The sequence below is a fragment of the Pelobates fuscus genome, chromosome 6, assembly GCF_036172605.1.
Source record: "Pelobates fuscus isolate aPelFus1 chromosome 6, aPelFus1.pri, whole genome shotgun sequence".
In the NCBI taxonomy this organism is placed as follows: domain Eukaryota; kingdom Metazoa; phylum Chordata; class Amphibia; order Anura; family Pelobatidae; genus Pelobates; species Pelobates fuscus.
This window is the reverse complement of record NC_086322.1, coordinates 161,485,584-161,508,108: the sequence shown is the minus strand read 5'-3', so window position 1 is coordinate 161,508,108 and position 22,525 is coordinate 161,485,584. Positions and strand designations below refer to the sequence as shown.

Below are 22,525 nucleotides of genomic sequence, written 5' to 3'. Positions count from 1 at the left end.
GTGTCTGTATGTCTGTCAATATGTATGTGTGTGTGTGTCTCTGTGTGTGTCAGTGTGTGTATATATATATGTATGTCTGTGTGTTATCTGTATGTCTGTCTGACTGTGTATCAGTTTGTGTATATTTGTATCTGCATGTGTGTCAGTGTGTGTGAATCTTCGTGTATGTGTATCACAGTGTGTGTGTGTGCATATGTGCATACATCTCAGAATTCAAATGCCAACACTACACACAAATACACCCCTGCATGAAAACGTCAACACTACTTACACAACCCCACATTTAAATGTCAACACTACATACAAACACACCTCTGTATTAGACACTAAATACATGCTTGTATTCAAACGCAAACACTACATACAAACACACTCCTACATTCACACAAACATACTCCATACAAAACCATGCTTACATTCAGACACACAAATACTGCTCAGTGCTAAATTCAATCCTGCAAGCATGGGGAATCGATAGAGCACCAGCTTTCAAAGCATTGTTGAAGTTGCACGACAGATGGGGATCTATCTTTTAGCTACCATGTGTACATACACAGACAGTCATACAGAGACATACAGTCTGTATGTCTCTGTAAGACTGTCTTTGTATGTATGTCTCTGAATGCCTTGTGTGTATGTCTCTGTATGACTGTCTGCATATTTATGTCTCCATCACAGTGATAAACAAACCATAATGTAGTCTCTTTATGTCTGTGTCTGTATTTCTCTGTGTGCCTGTGTGAATGTATGTCTGTGTTTTGTATGACAGTGCATCTGTATGTGTAGATTGTATGACTGTTTGATTGTGTGCCTTTTATGACTGTGTCTGTATATCTTGTGACTGTGTGTCTGAATAACTGTCTGTGTTCTTGTATGGTTGTGTCTGTAGTTCGAATATTTGTGCATATATGTATTTTTGCTTGTATCTATGTCTATATGGGAGAAATATAGATAGGGGCTGGGGGGGGGAGATAAATAGGGTCTGGGGGAAGAAAGACACAAAGGGGTTGGTGGGGAAGTAAGAAATACATAAGATGGGTTGTATGAGACACACTAAAGGGAGGTGTAAGGCACAAAGGGGCAAAAGGGGTAAGACATTCAAGAAAGGAGATATAAAACTCTAATGGGGTAATAAATTCAAAAAGGGGGCTACGAGACAGAGGTGAAGATGCATTTTTTTTTGGCAGGGGGAGGAGGGAGGAGGGGGCGGCAAAATGCATCTTCGTCTATGTAGTCAAAAATCCTTGCACTGGTCCTGTATCTATCTACTCATAGAGATAGATATAACATACACGTTTATAAAAAAAAAAATACTGCACTCTTAATTTGCTGTAATTTCACCAGTCTACAATTTCTAAAACTGTTAGAAATGCTCACATTTGTGTTTCTAGCAAGTTTGTTAGAATCCATGTAAAAAGTGTACTGACCAGTATATTAATAGAACAGTTTTATATCAACTAATGTTTTAGTATGATTTCAGAAAACAAAATAAATCCATATTTGATACAGTGGAAAGCCAACACTAATGCAATGGTACCAAAATCCTCTGTTATTTAAATACACATAGGGTTGGGAGTTGGGATAGTGCTGTAAGTTTTGTATTATTCTACGTATTTGGGCCAATAAGTACTAAATACATTGCAGGCACCCATTAGTAGTGGGAGTTTGAATGCAGGGCCAATCTCTTTATATATAAATGTTAAACATCTAGATCCAAATTTTGCTTACATCTAAAGCTCAGGATTTGCTCAAATAAATTGGATTGAGTACTGAGATTGCACTCATTTACACTGTTGATAAATGTGTACATACACCAGTCAAGCCATACGACTTGCCTCTCCCACAGAAATCTCACTTTAACAATATATATTATGACAAAAGTACTCCTTTCCTTTGGTACCTTGTCCTGGGATTGTCCACAGTCTTTTCAGGCTTTAGAAACACTTCACACGCTGGATGAGGTAAAAGGACTTGCTCTTTTTATTGTGGTTCCACAATAAATGCACAGTAAGGTACAAAAGGTTGTAACAAAATATATAAAACAAAATCCTTGCTCTTCTGAGCACTTACTAAACTAAATAATTAGCTAACTGGGTTGAATGGCTTGTCCATTTCCCAACATAAACATAAACAACAACCTTACTGTTTCAGGGTTTTTCAGCTCTCTGTTTCCACTCACAGAAATCAAACACAATCTCTCTCCTCCTTTGGCAGGGGAGTACTTAATAGCACCAGTAATTAACAATCCTTTTCAGGTGGGGTAAATTAGGATTGAAACTCTGGAACTGGACTTCTCACCTGTAGGTTCCAAGCAACTTCCAAAATGTGGAGTGGAGCACTGGCCCATCCTACTCTCCAAGTGCTCTACCCCAGGGCCCAAATATACACATATTTAAAGTACAATATTACACAAAGTAGGAACCTTGCAAAATCTGGGGAGATATATAGATTCCCTCCAGCACAATTCCTTGCTTTCAGTCACAATATATATATATATATATATATATATATATATATATATATATATATATATATATATATATATGTGTGTGTATATATACATATTCCACGAAATCCTTGCACTAAGGACTCTGTAGTATAATTAACGGGTGCTTACAGTCTGGGGGAGACAATATAGGCAAAATGGAGAGAAGGCCAGCACTTTTCCAGTGGTTAAAAGTTGTAGGCTTTAATGTAAATACATGTTAAAAAGGACCGATGTTTCAGTCCACATCTGGGACTTTCATCAGGATCAGATGGTACTGATGAAAGTCCCAGATGTGGACTGAAACGCATGTCCTTTTTAACATGTATTTGCATTAAAGCCTACAACTTTTAACCACTGGAAAACCGTGAGTGCTGGTCATCTCTCCATTTTGCCTATATATATATATATTGCTAAACATTAATATATAGGCATAAATATTTGCCTATATATATATATATATATATATATATATATATATATATATATATATATATATATATATATATATATTGCTAAACATAAATACAAACCACCAGTCAAGTCATAAGACTTGGCTTGGTAGGTATATGAAAATGAGCTCAACAAAGAACCACATTTTTGCCTCATAATTCCACTTAATACATGGACTCCTTGGAGTTTGTGTCTGCTGTATACAACAGCCTTGAAACACAACTAGAGGAAAAATGAGGCAAAAATGTGGTTCTTTGTTGACCTAATTTGCCTATGCCTACCCAGAATCCCTTGCAGTAGTATTAACTATCCACTTCATGTGGAAGGGGTTTTCATCCACACTTTTTTCCCCACCACAACCCAATATATATATATATATATATATGCACGCGCGCACACACACACACACACACACATATATATATATATATATATACACATATAGACACACAATGAAAGTATTGCAATTTCAAGACTTTAGTGAATAACCCTGTGTGTGAGTATATGTTGCCTGTCTATCCATTAATGCCATGCTTATGGTATTTCTCAAAATCTCTTGAACTCCAAAATGGCATTTTCCTGCAATATATGTTTCTCTATTACATTTTGTTTGAAAAGGTTGTATTTGTCCCAAACACCACTACTCTCAGGCAGGAACGTTCTTTGCTTCAGTAGGTGAAGGGGTTAAAAGTAACTATATGCCTGCACTGTACTGAAAATAATGATTACAAAATACATCTCAATTTCAATCACCAGCTGCCACAGCTAAGACAATTTATAAATGGGGCATCTTAAGCTATTCCAAATAAATTGGAATAAAAAAAAAAAAAAACACAGTTTAGTTGAAATAAAAACCACAGTGCTCGTCTATAGTGCTTTTCTAGAACTATTTTTGATAACAGGTTCTTAAATCAGAGAAAAACAACGTAATACATTAAAATTTATTATGAACACATATAGTCATCAATACATTTTCAATACACCAACAAATAGATTTAACAAAAAAGGAGAATATTAACAGAAAACCCAAATAGGATTTCAGATGATATTTTCTGTATATGCCTGGTTCTAAGCCGGCCCTATGAGATAGGGTTGGGAGTTGAAGGATGTATAGATGATCTCTTTGACTAGTTTGACTTGTAACATAACGTCTGCTTGGTGGCACTCTCCACCTCCACTACAGCCTTCAAAGATCCTTGCAGGGCTATTTTATTGGCTGAGAGGTTCAATGGCATTCTGAAGGCTGTATTGGACATGCAAACTGATGCCCAGTGGTGAGACGATAAGAAATCAAACTGACCTATAAAAGTTTAATTGCTTACATAATGGGTCACTTTGACACACATGGCACCAGAACCACTGAATGGTGCTTAGAGTGTTCCTTTAACGTGTATGTATACATTTCCCTCTTGATCCATTCTCACATCCTATACCCCTATTATTATTATTATTATTATTATTATTATTATTGCCATTTATATAGCGCCAACAGATTCCGTAGTGCTTTACAATATTTTGAGAGGGGGGATGTAACAATAAATAGGACAATTACAAGAAAACTTACAAGAACAATATTCTATTCAGCCTCTCCTTATATATCTCTTAAGAGATGTTTTTTCACTCAGAGTTATCATTTTTTTTTTTAGGCCTCTGTCAACTTTATATACAATCTATTCACCCTGACCTAAAATATATACATTTCTCTACATGGTGACTTAATATAGGATACCTAGTAGGTAGACATTCATGTCATAGAGTTGAAAATTACACCAGTTCTTTTTGTTTGTGATGTTACTATTAATATATATGCTGTTTAATACTCAGCAGAGCAAGAGGCAATTAGTGAGTTTTCTTTGTATTTGTTTTTACCTTGATTCCACATAGGGACTCAAGCAGATCTTTTTTGCACTAGCAATAAGAGCTTTATTGTCTTAGCACCTCGTCATCAGCTGCCGCCACTGATTTTCTGTTTTGCAAGCTGATGGCCTTAGCACATGCCCCTAGATAGTCATCTGGCCAAAGTCAGCCTATTGTGTATAATACTGTGTATCTGTAATGTGCATTTTACACTGCTCAGTAGGCAACGGGATTTTCATTTTAGCATCTGTCAAAGAAGAAAACGATACAGGGAAACTTTAATATTTACCATTTGTTTCCACACTAATTACACATATGTGTCATTTTTCTCTGAAACCAAGCATTTTCTGGTCTTTCTAAACATCTAGCAGTTTAGAAATCTTATATGAATTAATATTTACATACACATTAGTTTTATGTTCAAGCTGCTTATATTATCCTATTTAGAATGCAAATGTTTGATACCATTCTTTATTCCTGTAGCATATACTTTAAATCAAGTGTACTGCTGACGGTTGGAACTGGTTATCAAGCTGTCTACACTGTATCGTGTAATCTGTCAGATGCTTAACACACCGTTTCTTGATAACATAGTAACATGTAAGAAATGTGGTTTCCAGTTTGATGGATTTAAGGCAACATTTACACATAACTTAAGGATAATAATTGTTTAGCAAAATGATGACAAGCAAAACATATTTACCTAATCTCCATGAACTTCTTTGACCAGCAATTTGCACATAAAGGACCATTATTTTTTTTTTGTTCTCGAGAATAATGTGTAAACTTATGTTGTCTGAAAGGGACACTGCAGACCTAAAGCACTTTATTATGCTAAAATGCTTTATGTGTGAAGAGTGTTTCCTCTTTTTACTTTACAAAAAGTGCAGATTTCAATAGAAATATAAACTTTTTATAAATTAACCTTGTTATACCGGTCCTATTACTTCCTGGTTTGTTTAGCTCAGTGGAGTTAAACTCAAGAGGTGGGCAATTGCCCAGAATACTTGCCTTGCAAAGACTTCTCACTGAGTTGCATTGGGAAACAGTGCCTGCGCAACAGGCATCCACCTTAGGGTGCACTGGTGGCACAACTTTAAGTGTGACTGTCAGGAAGAAAGCGCATAACTCTCCCCCTTCTGCCAGTCACTTTATGTAGCATGGCTGGGCGGACGGTGGTAGAGGATCTGTTTTATCCTTTTCCCTGACTTGTAAGAAAGTGCTCACTGGGAGCAACAAACGGCTCCTTGTCAGTTCGGGTAGATGATAAAGAAGATTCTCTACTGTACTCCACCCAGCAATGCTACATGGAGCAAGGTCAGTAGGCACAGGAGGATGGAAAGCTAGTGAAAAGATACACAAAAGGGGCTGGGGAAGGGGAGAAAGAGACACACTAGGGATGTAGGAGTGGAGAAACAAACACACAAAATGGAGCTGGGGAGAGACACATAGATGAGATGGGGGAGAAACAGACACACATAGGGACTGAAGAAGGAGAGAAAGAGACACACACAGGGGCTGGGGGAAGAGGCACATACACACAGGGGCTGAAGAAAGGGATAACTAAACACATACAGTTGCTGTAGAAGGAAAAAGACACTGAGGGACTGGGGGGGGGGGGGGGGGAGACCCACAAACACGGCCTGGGAAATGGGAAAAAGAGACACAGATTATGGGCTGGTCAGAAGATACATACAAAAGGGGCTGTAAGGGAAAAAGAGACACACAAGAGACATACAAATGTGTTGGGAGGAAAAGACACACAGGGGCAGGGAGAAGAAAAGACACACAAACGGGAAGGGTGAGAGAGACACACAAAGTGGCTGTGGGAGAGTAATAGACACACAAATCGGGCTCAAGGAAGTAAAAGGCACACACAGGGAGTTGTAAGAGACACACATTGTGGGATACAATGCGCTAAAGGCAGTGTAAGACACAAAAAATGGGATTAGAAATACAAAAGGGGTAATCAATTCAAAAGGGTGTTAAGAGACACAAAGGTGAAGATGCATTGTTTTTGGGTGGGGGCATCAAAATGCATATTTTCCTGAAGGAAAGGGCCTGCAAAGGCATAAGAGAACTGCATCCTTTGTTAACTGTTTTTAGATATAAACACACAAAAGTCCTGTACTCAAATTCAAAATGTGTGTGTATTTATGTATATGAGTCTGTGTGTGTGTGTGTGTGTGTATGTTTATATGAATGGTGTATGTTTATATGAATGTGTGTGTGTGTTTAAGAGTTTGTTGTTACACCCCCCAACGGTGCAGATGGGACCGTAGTCTCTGTGCCTGACCTACAGGGATGCTGGACAGCCTGTCCAGATCCCCAACTATCCTCACAGGGACAACAGGAGGAGGGGGTAAGTACGAATTCCCCTCCCCAGCTAACTCCTAATGTTAACCCCCACGGACTCCCCTGTTTCCCTGGCTACTGAGCCGGAGTGTGTTCCCAGCACCCCAGCAGAAGAGCTGGCAGCTGGGCAGAGTGCAGTCGGCCTCTGCCCTACCTTTGTCCCTGGGCCAGAGCCTGATGTCCTGCAGGCTATCCCAGCAGAGGAGCTGGCATCCGGGCAGAGTGTTGCTGGCCTCTGCCCCTCAATACGTAGCCTTGTCTCATTATTGGAGGGAACTGCTATATCACACTGGGGATTGCATACTCCCTTGAGCTTTAATCATTTGTTCTTGTTCCTGTTACACTCTCCTTGGAGGAGAGGTCTTTCCCACATGGTCCTGAATGCTGGAGGTTCATTCAGGGTGGAAGGAAGACGGCACGGCTCCAGTTAAGCTACGGCGGTTGTGGAGTCTGCGGTGGTTGTGGTGTCATCTGCAGTGCGTGGAGTCCTCAGGAAGCGCTAGGCGCATCCGTCAACGGAAGGTCGTCCGTTACACTTGCGCCGAGGACCACAAGCACCGCACTGGACACCACAACCACCGCAGACTCCACAACCGCCGTAGCTTAACTGGAGCCGCGCCGTCTTCCTTCCACCCTGAATGAACCTCCAGCATTCAGGACCATGTGGGAAAGACCTCTCCTCCAAGGAGAGTGTAACAGGAACAAGAACAAGTGATTAAAGGTCAAGGGAGTATGCAGAGCATAGCAATCCCCAGTGTGATATAGCAGTTCCCTCCAATAACGAGACAAGGCTACGCATTGAGGGTCAAAAAGAACTCTGGTTTAATTACACACACTCTGCTTTTATGCAGTGCTCCCCTGCAAGGGAGACGCCCACATCCAATTAAGCATTACCCAACCATACAAGGGTTACCTCCCACAGATTCCCTCCCCTTAGCCTGAGAGGTAACCATATGTTATAACAATTATAACATACAGTTTAAACATACATTTTCATACATTTCTCTAACTCTAAAACTATGCATAAAATCTTCATAACAATCACATATTAATAATCAGCATACTTTACTTACAAACATATCCGAAATTCAGCTAATTCCATCCAGGGGTTAAAGAGTTAGCTGGAAGTCCTTTATGACCGACCGCAAGCACATTTCTCTGCCCAAAACAGTTCCACAGATTCAGGCTGTGCGGTCGGTCTATTTCTGCCCTGAAAAGTTACAAAGTCCCATCCGAAGGCGCCGTTTGAATCGTCGAACTCACTTCGACTTTTGTCGAAGTGTCGAAGTGAAACCGGGGTTGTTTCTGTGGTGTTAAATTGTCTACCAGAGGTCTGTTTTACACCCAGAAAGGACAAAGTCCCGTTCGAACGTGTGGTCGAATCTTCGAACGGGACTTAGTCTCCAGCCGCAGTGTCAAAGGGTAGGGGAAGGTACAGCTCACCGCGTTCGACTGGATTAAAATTGCCGCCGCCACGTGTTCGACTGTAATGGCGGCCACTTCGACGGCTTTGGCACTTCGACGGCTTTGGCACTTCGACTGCATTCAAAGTGCCAGTTCAAAAGTTGGAACACTGCTCCCAAGTATTTAAAGGGCCAGGAACAGCATACAAACATCCATTGGGCCCAAATACAAGTTTCAAGGGCAATACCTTCCAGGGCCATAGTCGCAGGGCAGGAGGCTAGCAATAAGTCCTCTCCAATGCCCAGTGGCAAATGGCAGTTTGTCACAAGCGCTAGGAGCATCTGTCAACGTAAGGTCGTCTGTTACATTTGTCTATGTACATAAATAAACTTTTGTGTATATGAGTCTGTGTGTATGCATATGAGTATGAGTGTGTGAGTTTACATATGTACATGAATGTGTGTTTGTTTAGAAAGTGTGTGTATATGCGTTTGTGTACAGATATGAGTCTGTGTGTGTATTCCTTCAGTAATAGGTATTCATATATGTACACTTATTTTAACTGCAATTTTTTAAGCATTTGTATGAAACAGATGCTGAAATAGTCAGGGAACAAGTCAGACCTATAAAAGTTAGCTGTAGCAATTATGTTTTATTTCAACAACAAGTTAATACGTATTGCCCTTTTTATTCAGGACTACTTGTTTGTCAGTTCTGGCACAGCAAAACTAGTATGACTCAAACCGTATCACTTGCATTTGGCCTTGGTCCCCAACCACAATGTAAACACAGTATGTCTGAAGCTGTGGGCCCAACGCCAGCCTTTAAAACCTATTCCTTTATGCTGTTGATCCAAAAAGAAGGTAAACCTCCATCCACACAAATTGCAATGATACGCATTTATGCAACAAAAAGGAAAAAAATCCTTCTTGACTCCATAATAGCAATCAGATTTCTCCTTGGTCCAACATACATATTAATTATACTGTTGAGTATTCTGTTGTTGCAAAAAAGACACAGACTTCTATCTATCAGATTTCTATTCTATCTTTCTCTCAAATATTGTTCACAAGTCTGTCTAAATCTGTGTTAGTGAGCACTTCTCCTTTGCCAAGATAATCCATGCACCTTACAGGTGTGGCATTTCAAGATACTGATTAGACAGCATGATTATTGCACAGATGTGCCTTAGGCTGGCCAAAATAAAAGGCCACTCAAATATGTGCAGTTTTATCACACAGCGCAATGATTATCACACAGCACAATGTCGCAAGTTTTGAGGGAGTGTGCAACTGGCATGATGACAGCTGGAATGTCCACCAGAGCTTCAGCCCATGAATTGAATATTAATTTCTCTACCTTAAGCCATCTCCAAAGGTGTTTCAGAGAATTTGGCAGTACATCCAACCAGCCTCACATCCGCAGACTATGTGTAACCACACCAGCCCAGGACCTCTACATCCAGCATCTTCACCTCCAAGATCGTCTGAGACCAGCCACCTGGACAGCTACTGCAACAATTGGTTTGCATAACCAAATAATTCCTGCACAAACTGTCAGAAACCGTCTCAAGGAAGCTAATTTGCATGCTCGCCGTCCTCATCAGGGTCTTGACCTGACTGCAATTCGTCGTCGTATCCAACTTGAGTGGGCAAATGCTCACATTCAATGGCATCTGGCACTTTGGAGAGGTGTTCTCTTCATGCATAAATCCTGGTTTTCACTGTACCGGGCAGATGGCGTACAGCGTCTATGGCGTTGTGTGTGTGAGCGGTTTGCTGATGTCAACGCTGTAGATCACGTGGCCCATGGTAGCTGTGGGGTTATGGTATGGGCAGGTGTATGTTATGGACAATGAACACAGGTTAATTTTATTGATGGCATTTTGAATGCACAGAAATACGGTGACGAGATCCAGAGGCCCATTGTTGTGCCATTCATCCGCGACCATCACCTCATGCTGTAGCATGATAATGCACGGCCCCATGTTGTGAGGATCTGTACACAATTCATGGAAGCTGAAAACATTCCAGTTCTTGCATTGCCAGCATACTCACCGGACATGTCACCCATTGAGCATGTTTGGGATGCTCTGGATTGGCGTATACGACAGCGTGTTACAGGTCCTGCCAATATCCAACAACTTCGCACAGCCATTGAAGAGGAGTGGACCAACATTCCACAGGTTACAATCAAAAACCTGATCAACTCTATGTGAAGGATGTGTTGCACTGCGTGAGGAAAATGATCACACCAGATATTGACTGCTTTTCTGACCCCCCAGGTCTCCCAATACAGTAAAACTGCACATTTTAGAGTGGCCTTTATTGTGGCCAGCCTAAGGCACATCTGTGCAATAATCATGCTGTCTAATCAGCATATTGATATGCCACACCTGTGAGGTGGATGGATTATCTTGGCAAAAGAGAAGAGCTCACTAACACAGATTTAGACATTTGAGAGAAATAGGCCTTTTGTGTACATAGAAAAAGTCTTAGATCTTTCGGTTCAGCTCATAAATTATGGGGGTAAAAACAAAAGTGTAGCGTTTATAATTTTGTTCAGTGTAATTATCTATCTATCTAGCTATCTACCTACCTACCTATCTATCTACTTATCTATCCATACAGATTATGTGCAGGCTTACATTTTAATGTCTGTAGGCATTTCTTAAATTAAAAATAATGGCATTTGTTTTAGACAGAGGCATTAATTATTTTAAATTAATACAGGCTCTGAGTAAGGTAAGAAACAGTAAAATTAAATGCATAACCATCTATACAAACTTGTATCATTGAAACCAAGCGGAGATTAAATTAAATGAAAACAAGACTCAAGTAGAACAAATAGAATTGAAAAGAAAAGCAAATAAAAACCAATATCATGATTGTAAAATGAATTAGTTCAGAAAATGGTAGATGGCTTGAAACAAAATGTATCTTTGCTAAGAATAATAAATGCCACAATGCAATGCCATCTGCTAGATACATGACTACCAAATGTTAGTTTTTCTAAATCAACAGTTGTATGCTTTGCCCTCCTGAAAGGATGCAGATGACCTGTCATTTTCTTAAAGCAATTATACTATAATTACTATTTCGATTTTAGGCTTCAATTTCACTTTAACAGAGACATGAGATGCCTTAAGGCAAATAAGTATATGTCAGGATAGGAAAGCAAATTCAGAGAATGATTAAAAATAGCACACATAATATTTGATTCATTTTACACAAACCTCTTCATTACCAAGTTGTTTTGGCGCAAAAAAAACAAACAAACCAAAAAAACAACTAAGCGTTAAATTTAAAAAAAACAACAATCAATTTGACTTCTCAAGTATAGATTACAAATAACAGATACTTAAACAATTACTTTATTAACCATACAAGTGATGAGATGGTAGTGCATATATTGTGTTAAATAAAGGATCGCCTAGACCCCCTGGAGGGAGCCCCGTGTTTCACATCATTGTATGTTTTCTCTGAGGCGTATAAAGTTTTCAGCTCGGTGCCAGATCTCTTTAGTTTGTTGGCCAGTTTAACCAATTAGCAATATTAAGGTTTTGGCAATGTAAAGAAAGTTAGGAATATGTTTTATGTCTAGGTCTTTTACATTAGGAACTCATTTTTGTAATATGGAAGATATAGGAACTTCCAAACTAAAGACTCCACTCTCAGCCCAGACACTGGCGGAAGATGCTTTTATGTTATATTAACCCTTACCTCACTGCACATGGTAGAATTTGAAAGTCTGTTTTTTTTTTTTTTTTTTAACGGAATTAAAATGGATGCTGGAGACTAATGTTAATAGTTTCATTCTTTTAAAACCAATAGTGCATCACATGGATAAAGAGAATTACACAACTATGTCCTGATTTAGCAGGGATGCTTGGGATTATTTTATACATTTTCACATTTTCATATGCAGTGAGTTGTGTGTGCTCCATGGAAATCTTTACTTTTGTATTTTACACTATGCCTGTAAAAAGCTCATACGTCATAGGAGCCATTTTGTTTATTTATTCGTTTGGCAATACATTGGAAATTACTCAGTAATTAGTATCTGAGAATTACCTGATTTTTAAGGTTTAATTTTAGTGTGACAATAGTGTGACAATAGTGTGACCAGACCGTTTTTCAATTTTCTTACCATTAAGGACCAGGGCTCTTTTTACATTTCTGCAGTGTTTGTGTTTAGCTGTAATATTCCTGACAGGAATCTCTGTAGTATGCTCATTAATCCCTCCTCTCAACGGCCCAAATGAAAAATTTCAGACATGAATTTTAACCTTTTATAGAGACTGTATAGATAGGAACAAAATAGAAACGAAGACAAGCATGCAGCATGACAAACATCACTAGAGTAAGGAGGAAAATAAGTTGAGCTTAAAGGAACATTATAGTGTCAGGAATACAAGCATGCATTCCTAACATCATAGTGCTGGAATGCATATTTAATTCCCCAGCCCCCTTATCGGTGGACATTAAAGGTTTTTAATTTTTAATTTTAATTTATCTGTCTCACTGTGGCTGGCCCTGCTTTTTCCCACCTCCATGGTTAAGATCATCAATCCTAATGATCTCAGCCAACCCAAGACTTTCCTGTGGGAGGCTATTGCTCATGCATGAAAAAAAAAATCTGGTGCTTCTCTAATCAGTATCTCTTCAAAAAAAGCATAGAATCAATGCATCTTTATGGAGAACATTCAGTGTCTTCACGTAAAGTGTGTAGATGCTGAACACTAGTGCTGCACAGTGTGCATCACAAGGACTAGGAAGCACCTTTTGTGGCCGTCTGAGTGTTACTAGGCAGAACTAGGCAGTAATGTAAAAACTGTCTTTACTCGGAAAAGGCAGCGTTTACATTGAAAAGTCCGCAAGGTTGAGTCTATAGACACCCGAAATATGACATTAAGCAGCATTGGTTCTGGTGACTATAGTGTCCCTTTAAGTTTTAAATTATTATTTTTTTTTTATTTAACATTTAAGTTATTATATATGATTTTGAGAAAATTGTCTAATAAACACGAATGAGTGTTTATTTCAAATTACATCATGTTATTAAATTACAAGCTACTACTAACATGATTTTCTGTTACAGGTTTTACCTCAATTTTGTTACTGAAGAAGTTGAAAACCCTGAAAAGTAAGTATCATGTTCAGTATTATTATCGTTTTGGTATAATGGTATACATGTTTTGGATTATAGTCAAATAAGGGATAACTCACTGCTCCCCCTGTTGGTGTTTCTATATAATGTGTATAATGAGAATAAAGTAATCTACTTGAAAAGGCCTACGATATGGACTATTTGTAATATTTCTAAAAATGTATTTTAAGCTTGTCTTTTTCTATGTTTTTTTTTGTTGTAATATAAACTGTTCTGCTTTTTAAAGGATTATTGTTGTGAGTTCAAGGTTTGTTGATGCTTAGTTGACTGATACTTTTTATCTTGGTTATTATTGAAGAGTATTCTGTAGGTCATTTGCTCACATACAGGTTTAGGCTATGACTACATATATATTATTTTTTGCAATAAACGTTAAAACGTATTATTCCACATGTTGTGACCCATAACAAATGTTCTGCGGAAAAGACCACAAACTCACATTAGTTGTTTTGATAATGTTGGTAATCACATACCACTGTTGCTATGCTCCAAGCACCTGCACAAAATAATGAAAATGAGAACAAATAGTTATAATGAAGCTTAATAAATATCTTGATCATGCAAATCATTTTTGTACATGCAAATGAAGGTTCACGCCTCTTCTATTCTCTTCAGTTCACTAGAAATATGTTTATCTAATCCTGCTGTAAGATGGTGATGGTTCACTAATCACTCAATTGTTTTCAGTAGTTTAACTATGTAGCTATTGTATGTTTTAAATTAATTGTTTAAGTAGGCAGATGCTGTTACTATCTTTCTTCCAGCTGCTGACACTGTGAACAATCTGCCTACATTGTCAAAAACATTCACTGAACACTTTTTTTTTCCCTCAACAAGACAATGTGAAAGGAAAATGAAAAACAAAAATGAAATCTCCTTAGTCTTAGAAACTTGCTTTTGTCAGTAAAACCCCATGCAGAATTCTTCTTGTTCACAATGGGGTTTTGTTCCCAACAGTATAATGCTCACGCTTAATAACAAATAGCAATCTGTTTTCAAAAAAGGAACAATGCATTTAATTCATACACATTTTAACTATAGTCCAGAAGGTACCATTATAAAGCATGGCTTATTCTACTTGTGTGTTGTAGGATGGATGGATGGATGGATGGATGACTGGATAGATGGCTAAGTGGTTGGAAGGATGGATGGATGCAGGGCTCCTATAATAACTCTTGGATCCCCCAAATTATTTTCCCCATATATAGAATTAGTTAACCACCACAACACACACATACACAGCACACACAAACATATACATACTGCCACACATAGATGTCATACAAAGATACACACTGCCACACACGCATGGACAGACACTGTTATACACACTATCATGCAAGGACGGGCACAACCAGATTCCGCCACTGGAGCTCTGTTTTATCCACCCTCCTTTCTGCCTACCTTTGTGCTGGAGGAGGTTGACTTTCCTGAGGTCCAGTGGGGCAGTGCCCCAGGGAATAGTTGTGCCGGTTACACCAGGTCTTTATTCATGGTACCATCATCTTGGCATTACCAAGATGGCAGACATTGGAAATCTTCTTTTAGCCTTCCAAAAGTCAAAATGGATAATTCATTATGCAACACTGCTGAGAATGCCACAATGCTGGAAGAACTAAGTGAATGACCAATGACAAAGTTGGCAAAGGGCATGAGGCTTTTATGAAAGCTCCACCCTTTGTCAGCTTTTGTCCACCTGCAGGGTATATGAAAGGGGAAATAGTCACTACTTTCCTTATGTATAGCTTTGAAAATAATCCTAATTTTAGGCAAAGTAATAGAAGTAGATACAAAAAGTATAACTTAAAGTGGATATCTCTAATGCTGTGTATCCTTAACACTATACCCATTAACCAATAGTATAAAGAATGATATCGCAAATGTGCTTTGCTCCTATGTGTTGCTCCATTACAGTATTACTGTGATGTTCAATGTTGACCTGATGTTTTGATGTCAATACTTAAAATACCAATGTAATTTATTATGTAGTTTTTAAACTGAATATCTCTAAAACAACTATAATGATTGTAAAACAAGGCACGGTAGTGTAATACATAAAGCAAAATGTGTTTCCTTGCATTACTTCAAATAATTTTACATTTTCCTGTAAGGCTTCATACAAGGTCTTGTGCGTCAAATAATCAATTATCAACTGTGTAAAGGCTTTCAGAAAAATTGTATTGCACTGCCTTTTGACATCATCCATTGTTATCATCCATCATCCAAAATGTTATTTATTATTTGTGTGCTGATAAAAAGAAAATCACACCTTTCAAGAACCTGATTAACTGAAATGTGTATGCAACACACAGCTTTAAAATGAATTTGCTTCCAGTAATAATCCAGAAGAACCTTGATTCTTGACCTCTGTAGCACAATTTGGATTATAGATTCTCTACAATCCAAGACAAAAACTCCCTATTATTTTAAAAGAGGATATTGTGAGGCTCTTAACCCCTTAAGGACACATGACGTGTGACATTTCATGATTCCCTTTTATTCCAGAAGTTTGGTCCTTAAGGGGTTAAAGGGACTCTCCAGTGCCATGAAAACAATCCGTTTTCCTGGCACTGCAGGCCCCCTCTCCCTTCCACCTCCCATCCCCGGTTGCTGAAGGTGTGAAAAACGCTTCAGTCACTTACCAGAGCAGCGACATGTCCCACGTCGCTGCTTCTTCCTCCGCTGCCGCTCCTCCCCTTCATTACGTCAACCGGCGGGGAGACTGATCCCGCCCGCCGGCTGGGGAGACCGAATGCGCGCATGCGCATTAGACCTCTCCATAGGAAAGCATTGAAAATGCTTTTCAATGCTTTCCTATGGGGATTTTAGCGACGCTGGAGGTCCTCACACAGGGTAGTGGGAGTTGGGCAGAAATGGTCTGGGTGCCTGAAGTGTCCCTTTAAATTCAAAATATCAACTCTCATGATTTCCGTTCCCCAAATACAAAGAATCAGCAATAAATAAATAAATATTATAATTAAATAAATAATAAAAATGAAAAAGATGGGGAAGAAAGAGTATAAATGGAACTAAGGGATTGCCGCTGAGATCAGTGAAGCCATATCAAAAGCAAATTATCAATACATTTAACATCCTATGCCTTTTGGAATGATGGAATGAGCTGTTGTGGAATATAGCTTTCTAGTTTTCTGTGAAAAGGTTTTGTATTCCAAATTGCTCTTCTGTTCTAAGCTTTCATTTCCCATTTGCTTTCATTCACTCAATTGCAACCATACTTAATGATGTGCCACCGTCCATTTATATGACATACTGGCATTAAAAAGTGCAAGAACACCAAAGGAGAGGATGTATCTAAAATATAACTCATATAATATCATCTTCTGAAAAATGAATGCTATCAGATTTTTTTTCAGCTGAGTTTATATGTTCATTAATAAAAATAACAATGCTATAGCATATATAAATTATACAATCTAGACATAGCCAAGAGGTATGAACTTCATTGCACAATATTAAGAGCCACTATCATAATACAAAAGATAGCAGTCCTAAATCAATTTCTTTATTGAGCTGCGTACTACCAAGATTTCTTTAAGCGGCAGCTGTATAAAGAAAATGCACGGTAAAATAAATAAATAAAGAAATAAAAGATAATTTACATTAGAGGATACAAACAAGGCAGAAATAAAGCTCAAGGAAAAATAATGTAGGCGAAAATAACAGGCTTTTTAATTAAAATCGAACCATGGGGTTGTCTTGTAATAGATTGTATTAAATGAAGCAGTACAATTATATTTTTGTTTTAGAAACATGTACGACATATTGAGATCGAACACAATCTACTTTTCATTTTGTTCTATTTTTATGTTGAACATATTTCCTCTCGGGAGCCTAATTTAGCCTTGGTTCTAGAGCTGTCTGAAAACTAAAGCTGGATAGAGTGGCCCCCCGTGTTTACTCTCCATCATGTAAAAATGATCTCATTTGTGAATTGTCCATACTAAATAAGACCATCGTGATATCTGATCCCAGCACACCTAATGATATTTGTTAAAATGAAATGGGAGTCGGTAAGACACATGACATATATATAACACCGTTGAGGACCATTTGCAAGAAATGTGTCTACCTTCTTGTCAGAGATTCAAAGTAATTTTTGCCCAGAATATGCAGACAAATGAAATGTTTTCTTCATAGAGGTCTTATATAAATTGTATATTTATTAATGCTAAGTTAAAAGAAATGTCATGCTACAAATACATTAACCCAGATGTTAGATATATTTCTGGAGTGTTAAATGTGTAAAAGGACAGTGATCTTAAATATACTGACCATATTTAAAATAATATAAAGCATTTATGCTCCATTTGTTTTAGTTTTTTTAGTTTTTTGTTTTTTTAATCCCCATGATACATAATAGTTTTATTGAGCAAAATTAATGTATTTTATGTGTATGAATTAGACTAGTGACTGCCTTTAATTCTTTATTTTACATTTTATTACCACTTACTTTTGGCTTAGCAACTAGTTTATAGTTATCCTATATGTAAATCCACTGTGCCCCTTGTCATTGTTTCTGTGATTAGTGCTTCAAAATTAAATTTACTGAGAACTGGTAATAGGTTTGTTTTTCCCAACATTAGTGGATATTGGAATTCGTGTTCAATAAAGTCAGATTAGCATGCCCTATCTTGCAAAATTAGTTACAGAAGTTGTCACACAACAAGTAAATACAGAACTCACAGCTGAAGAAGAGAGTGATCATGATCAACAATGGAGAAGGCAGTAAAGAAGTCTAGAAGAAGTAACAGATAGTAGTGGCCTTTGAATTTAGCCATTATTAGGTAATTAGTTACTTTAATCAGAGCAGCTCTAGTAGAATGTATGGGGTAGAAGCCAGATTGAAGAGGGTCAAAAAGAGAGTTAGAATTGACAATTTAAGGTTTCTCTCATGTTGAAAAGGGCTAGGCTGAAGATATTGTGTGAGGGGGCTATTGAGAACAAAAGAAAAGAGGTGGTGATCTGAGAGAGCAAATGGTGTGAGACACTAAACATGTATATGGAAAATGAGGTTGAGTTTATTGCCAACTACATAGTTACATAGCTGAAAAGAGACCTGCGTTCATCAAGTTCAGCCTTCCTCACATATGTTTTTGCTGTTGATCCAAAAGAAGGCAAAACGACCTAGTCTGAAACGCTTCCAATTTTGCAAAAAACTAGGAAACAATTTCCTTCTTGACCGCAAAATAGCAGACAGATGTCTCCTTGGATAAAGCAGCTATTACCCCAATAATCAGAAATTACCCTGTATGGTATGTTTTTGCAAGTATTTATACAATTGCAGTTTTAACATCTGTATGGACTCTGATAAAACCACCTCTTCAGGCAGAGAATTCCGTATCCGTATTGCTCTTACTGTAAAAAACAACAACTTTTCTTTGCCTTAGATGGAATCTCCTTTCTTCCAGCCTAAAAGTGTGACCTTGTGTCCTATGTATAGCCCTGTTTAAATATAGAGTTTTCAGTTAATGGTTTGTACTGTCCCGAATATATTTGTATTGTGTTATAATTTCCCCTCTGAGGCGCCGTTTTTCCAAACTAAAGAGATTTAAATGTTTAACCTTTCTTCCTAACTAAAATGCACCATTCCTTTTATCAATTGTGTAGCTCGTCTCTGCACTTTTTCTAGTGCCATGATATCCTTCTTTAGAACAGGTGCCCAAAATTGCACAGCATATTCAAGGTGTGGTCTTACCAGCGATTTATAAAGAGGTAAAATTATATTTTCATCACGAGAATTTATGCCCCTATTTACACATGACAAAACCTTACTGGCCTAATTCCCAAATCCTTCTCTTGTGTGGTTATCCCTAATTCACTACCATTTAGGGTGTAAGTTGCTTGTGTATTCTTGACCCCGAAAGGGCATAACTTCTCTACGTTAAATTTAATTTGCCATTTTAGTGCCCAGTCCCCCAATCTATCCAAATCCCTCTGCAGGAAAGCCATATCCTGCTCACATTGTATTACTTTACAAAGTTTTGTGTCATCTGCAAACACTGATACATGGTTTCAATGCCTATTTCATGATCATTTATAAATATGTTAAATAGAAGCGGTCCCAAAACAGAACCCTGTGGGACACCACTTACCACTTTTGTCCAGCCTGAAAATTTACCTTAAGCCAATATTCTACCCAAGAAAAAGAATAATCATCTAGACCAACTTCTTTTAGTTTGAAGACTTACTTACTGTGAGGAACCATATCAAATTCCTTGGCAAAATCCAAGTAGATCACATCCACTGCAACATCCTGATATATACTTCTGCTTACTTCTTCATAGAATGCCTCTGATTTGTCAGATTTAAATGCTTTAAATGCCTTTTTCTTATTTTTAATCTCTTGTTTTATTTCTCTACTAAGCCACATTGGTTTCAATTTGTTTCTTTTATATGTATTACCAAATGGTACATACTGAGAATATTTGTTTAAATAGTTTAAATTTATCCTCAGTGTTTTTTTCACTAAGGAGTTTATGCTAGTCGATATGTTGTACAGCTGCCCTAAGCTCATTGAAATTGGCTTTTTTTAAATTATATTTTTAGTATACCCCTCGTGCTTTTGCTTTTTTGAGTTTATTTTAAAAATTACCATATTGTGATCACTATTTCACAAATGCTCCCCTACGTGAATGTTGGTCAAAAGATCAACATTGTTTGTTATAACGACATCCAGACAAGCATCCTTTCTAGTTGGTGCTTGTACGAGTTGTGACATAAAGGTGTCATTTAACAAGTTTAAAAACCTAATTCCCTTTGCTGAGCTACTAGTCCCTTTGTCCCAATTTATGTCCGGGTAATTAAAATCTCCAATAATTAACATTTTACCCTGATTTGCAGCTTTGCCAATTTGCTCTAACAGCTGTTCTTCCTCATTAATATTTACATTAACTGACTTATGACTTATCCCAACCTATAACTGATTTCCCTTCTTTTGCCCCAAGCAGATATCTACCCATAAAGCTTCCATATTTTCCTTGTCACATACCCCATGGCTAAGATTTGACTTTAACTCATGGTTGACATACAAACATACCCCACCACCCTTCTTGTTTTTCCTATCCTTCCTAAATAACGTGTACCCATTTAAGTTAACTGCCCAGTCATGTGTCTCACCCCACCATGTTTCTGTTATGCCTATTATATCATATTGTTTAATGTATGCTATTGCCTCTAGTTCCCCCATTTTGTTATATAGGCTCTTAGCATTAGAAAGCATACATTTAATATTATTGTGATGATAAGCCTCTTGGCTCTGTGACAATGGCCCCTGTAATGAACTTTGGGTTAAAGACTCTGGTTGTGCCTCTTGGACAGGAACAATTCGAACTTTCGAGGCAGCACTTTGAACTCCCGAAGCTATGGCGGCGGCCATCTTGTTTAGTCGAACGCATCCAGTGGTGTTTGGTTGTCGAGTGCATGGAACTCAAATTGGACACTCGACGGCACGAACACCTTTAAACTTTTAGCTTCCATGGATGTTCGGCTATTCGAACGGGAGTCGAACGAGTTCAGTAAGAAGAAACCCCCGACCAAGAGACATGCACTGACTGTATGCATGAATGGCTACGTTTGGTGTTTTGAACTTTACTTTAAATCCCCAAAGTAGACCGACCACACAGCCTAATTCTCTGGAACTGTTTTGGGCATGGAACCATGTGTGCCGGTTAAAATATGACTTCCATGAAATTCCTGAACCCCTGAACTGATCTGGGTGATTTTTGGATATGTTGATCACCCAGATCAGTGCTATCAGGGGATGTGATGTTTGTGGGGATATCATGTGTTTTTGGGGTACTTTTGGGGTTTTGTAAAATATGTGTTTGTTTGTTTTTTGCCTAGAGATAATTGGGTTAATACATTATCTGACTCAATTATCTCCCAGGCAGAGGAGATGTATGTTTGTGTGACAGACCCATCCGTCTGGACTAAACGTACTGTGTTCATCTGCTTTGCCGTTTGCCTGTATCCCCCGTTCGTATGCCTGGATTAAGGGAATACATTTGTTTGCCGACCGCAACTACCGAACGGACAGCCACCCAGGAGAGAAGTGTGCTGCTCGTTAACCTATTGATCCCAATTAGAACGTTGAGGTTAACCGCAGCCACTTCTCAATTAAGACCGAAGACAGGGTGGTCGTCGTTCGTATGTCGACCACGAGGCGGCGGCCATTTTGACTATGCGAAAGCCCAGCGGTGTTCGACGGTTATTCTATGGAACTCAAAACGGACACTTAGTCAACCGAACACTGCTGAAGCCATCAACCTTCCCTTCTCTATCGACCGGGATATACGAACGCCGGCCTTTCGGGAACTTTAACAGCACGAATAGACTTGAACTCAGATAGCTGTCCCATGGAGTCAATCGCATACCGAAGGACTATAACAGACTTTGACTCCATGGCGATTGAACTATGCGTATGGGATCTAAGCGCTATTCATCAATAATATGCACTCAGATCCAGGCTATCTGGAGATGGGTTATGCGAATACAATATGTTCGGCAATTGTTAAGTTATATATTTTAATGTCTTTTATAACTTGAAGTTAAAATGGCAATGTGCCTCTGCTCAAGGAGATAATTGAATTACTTCCCAATTATCCCCCGAGCAGAGGGAAGGAAACTGTGATGCATGCTGGGAATATTGGGAGGATGTATGTCTGAAATGTCCCCATGTCCTTCTGTTATTTCAGTCTTCCATTTGGTCCCCTAGGGGAGTGTCCACCAAGTGGGAGACCTGCATATATACGGGCAGGTAGCCCACAGTAAAGCCAGTTCATG

At 38.4% G+C, this 22,525-nt stretch overlaps 1 protein-coding gene across 1 annotated transcript in view; it reads left to right on the top strand.

Annotated features, from left to right (window-relative positions):
• SLC7A11 (solute carrier family 7 member 11) overlaps positions 1–22,525 on the top strand; it is a 254,563-nt gene that overhangs the window by 112,168 nt on the left and 119,870 nt on the right. Inside the window, exon 6 of the mRNA XM_063458437.1 lies at positions 13,655–13,699. Within this exon, the coding sequence (XP_063314507.1) occupies positions 13,655–13,699 (45 nt within the window). The remainder of the gene's footprint in view (positions 1–13,654; positions 13,700–22,525) is intronic.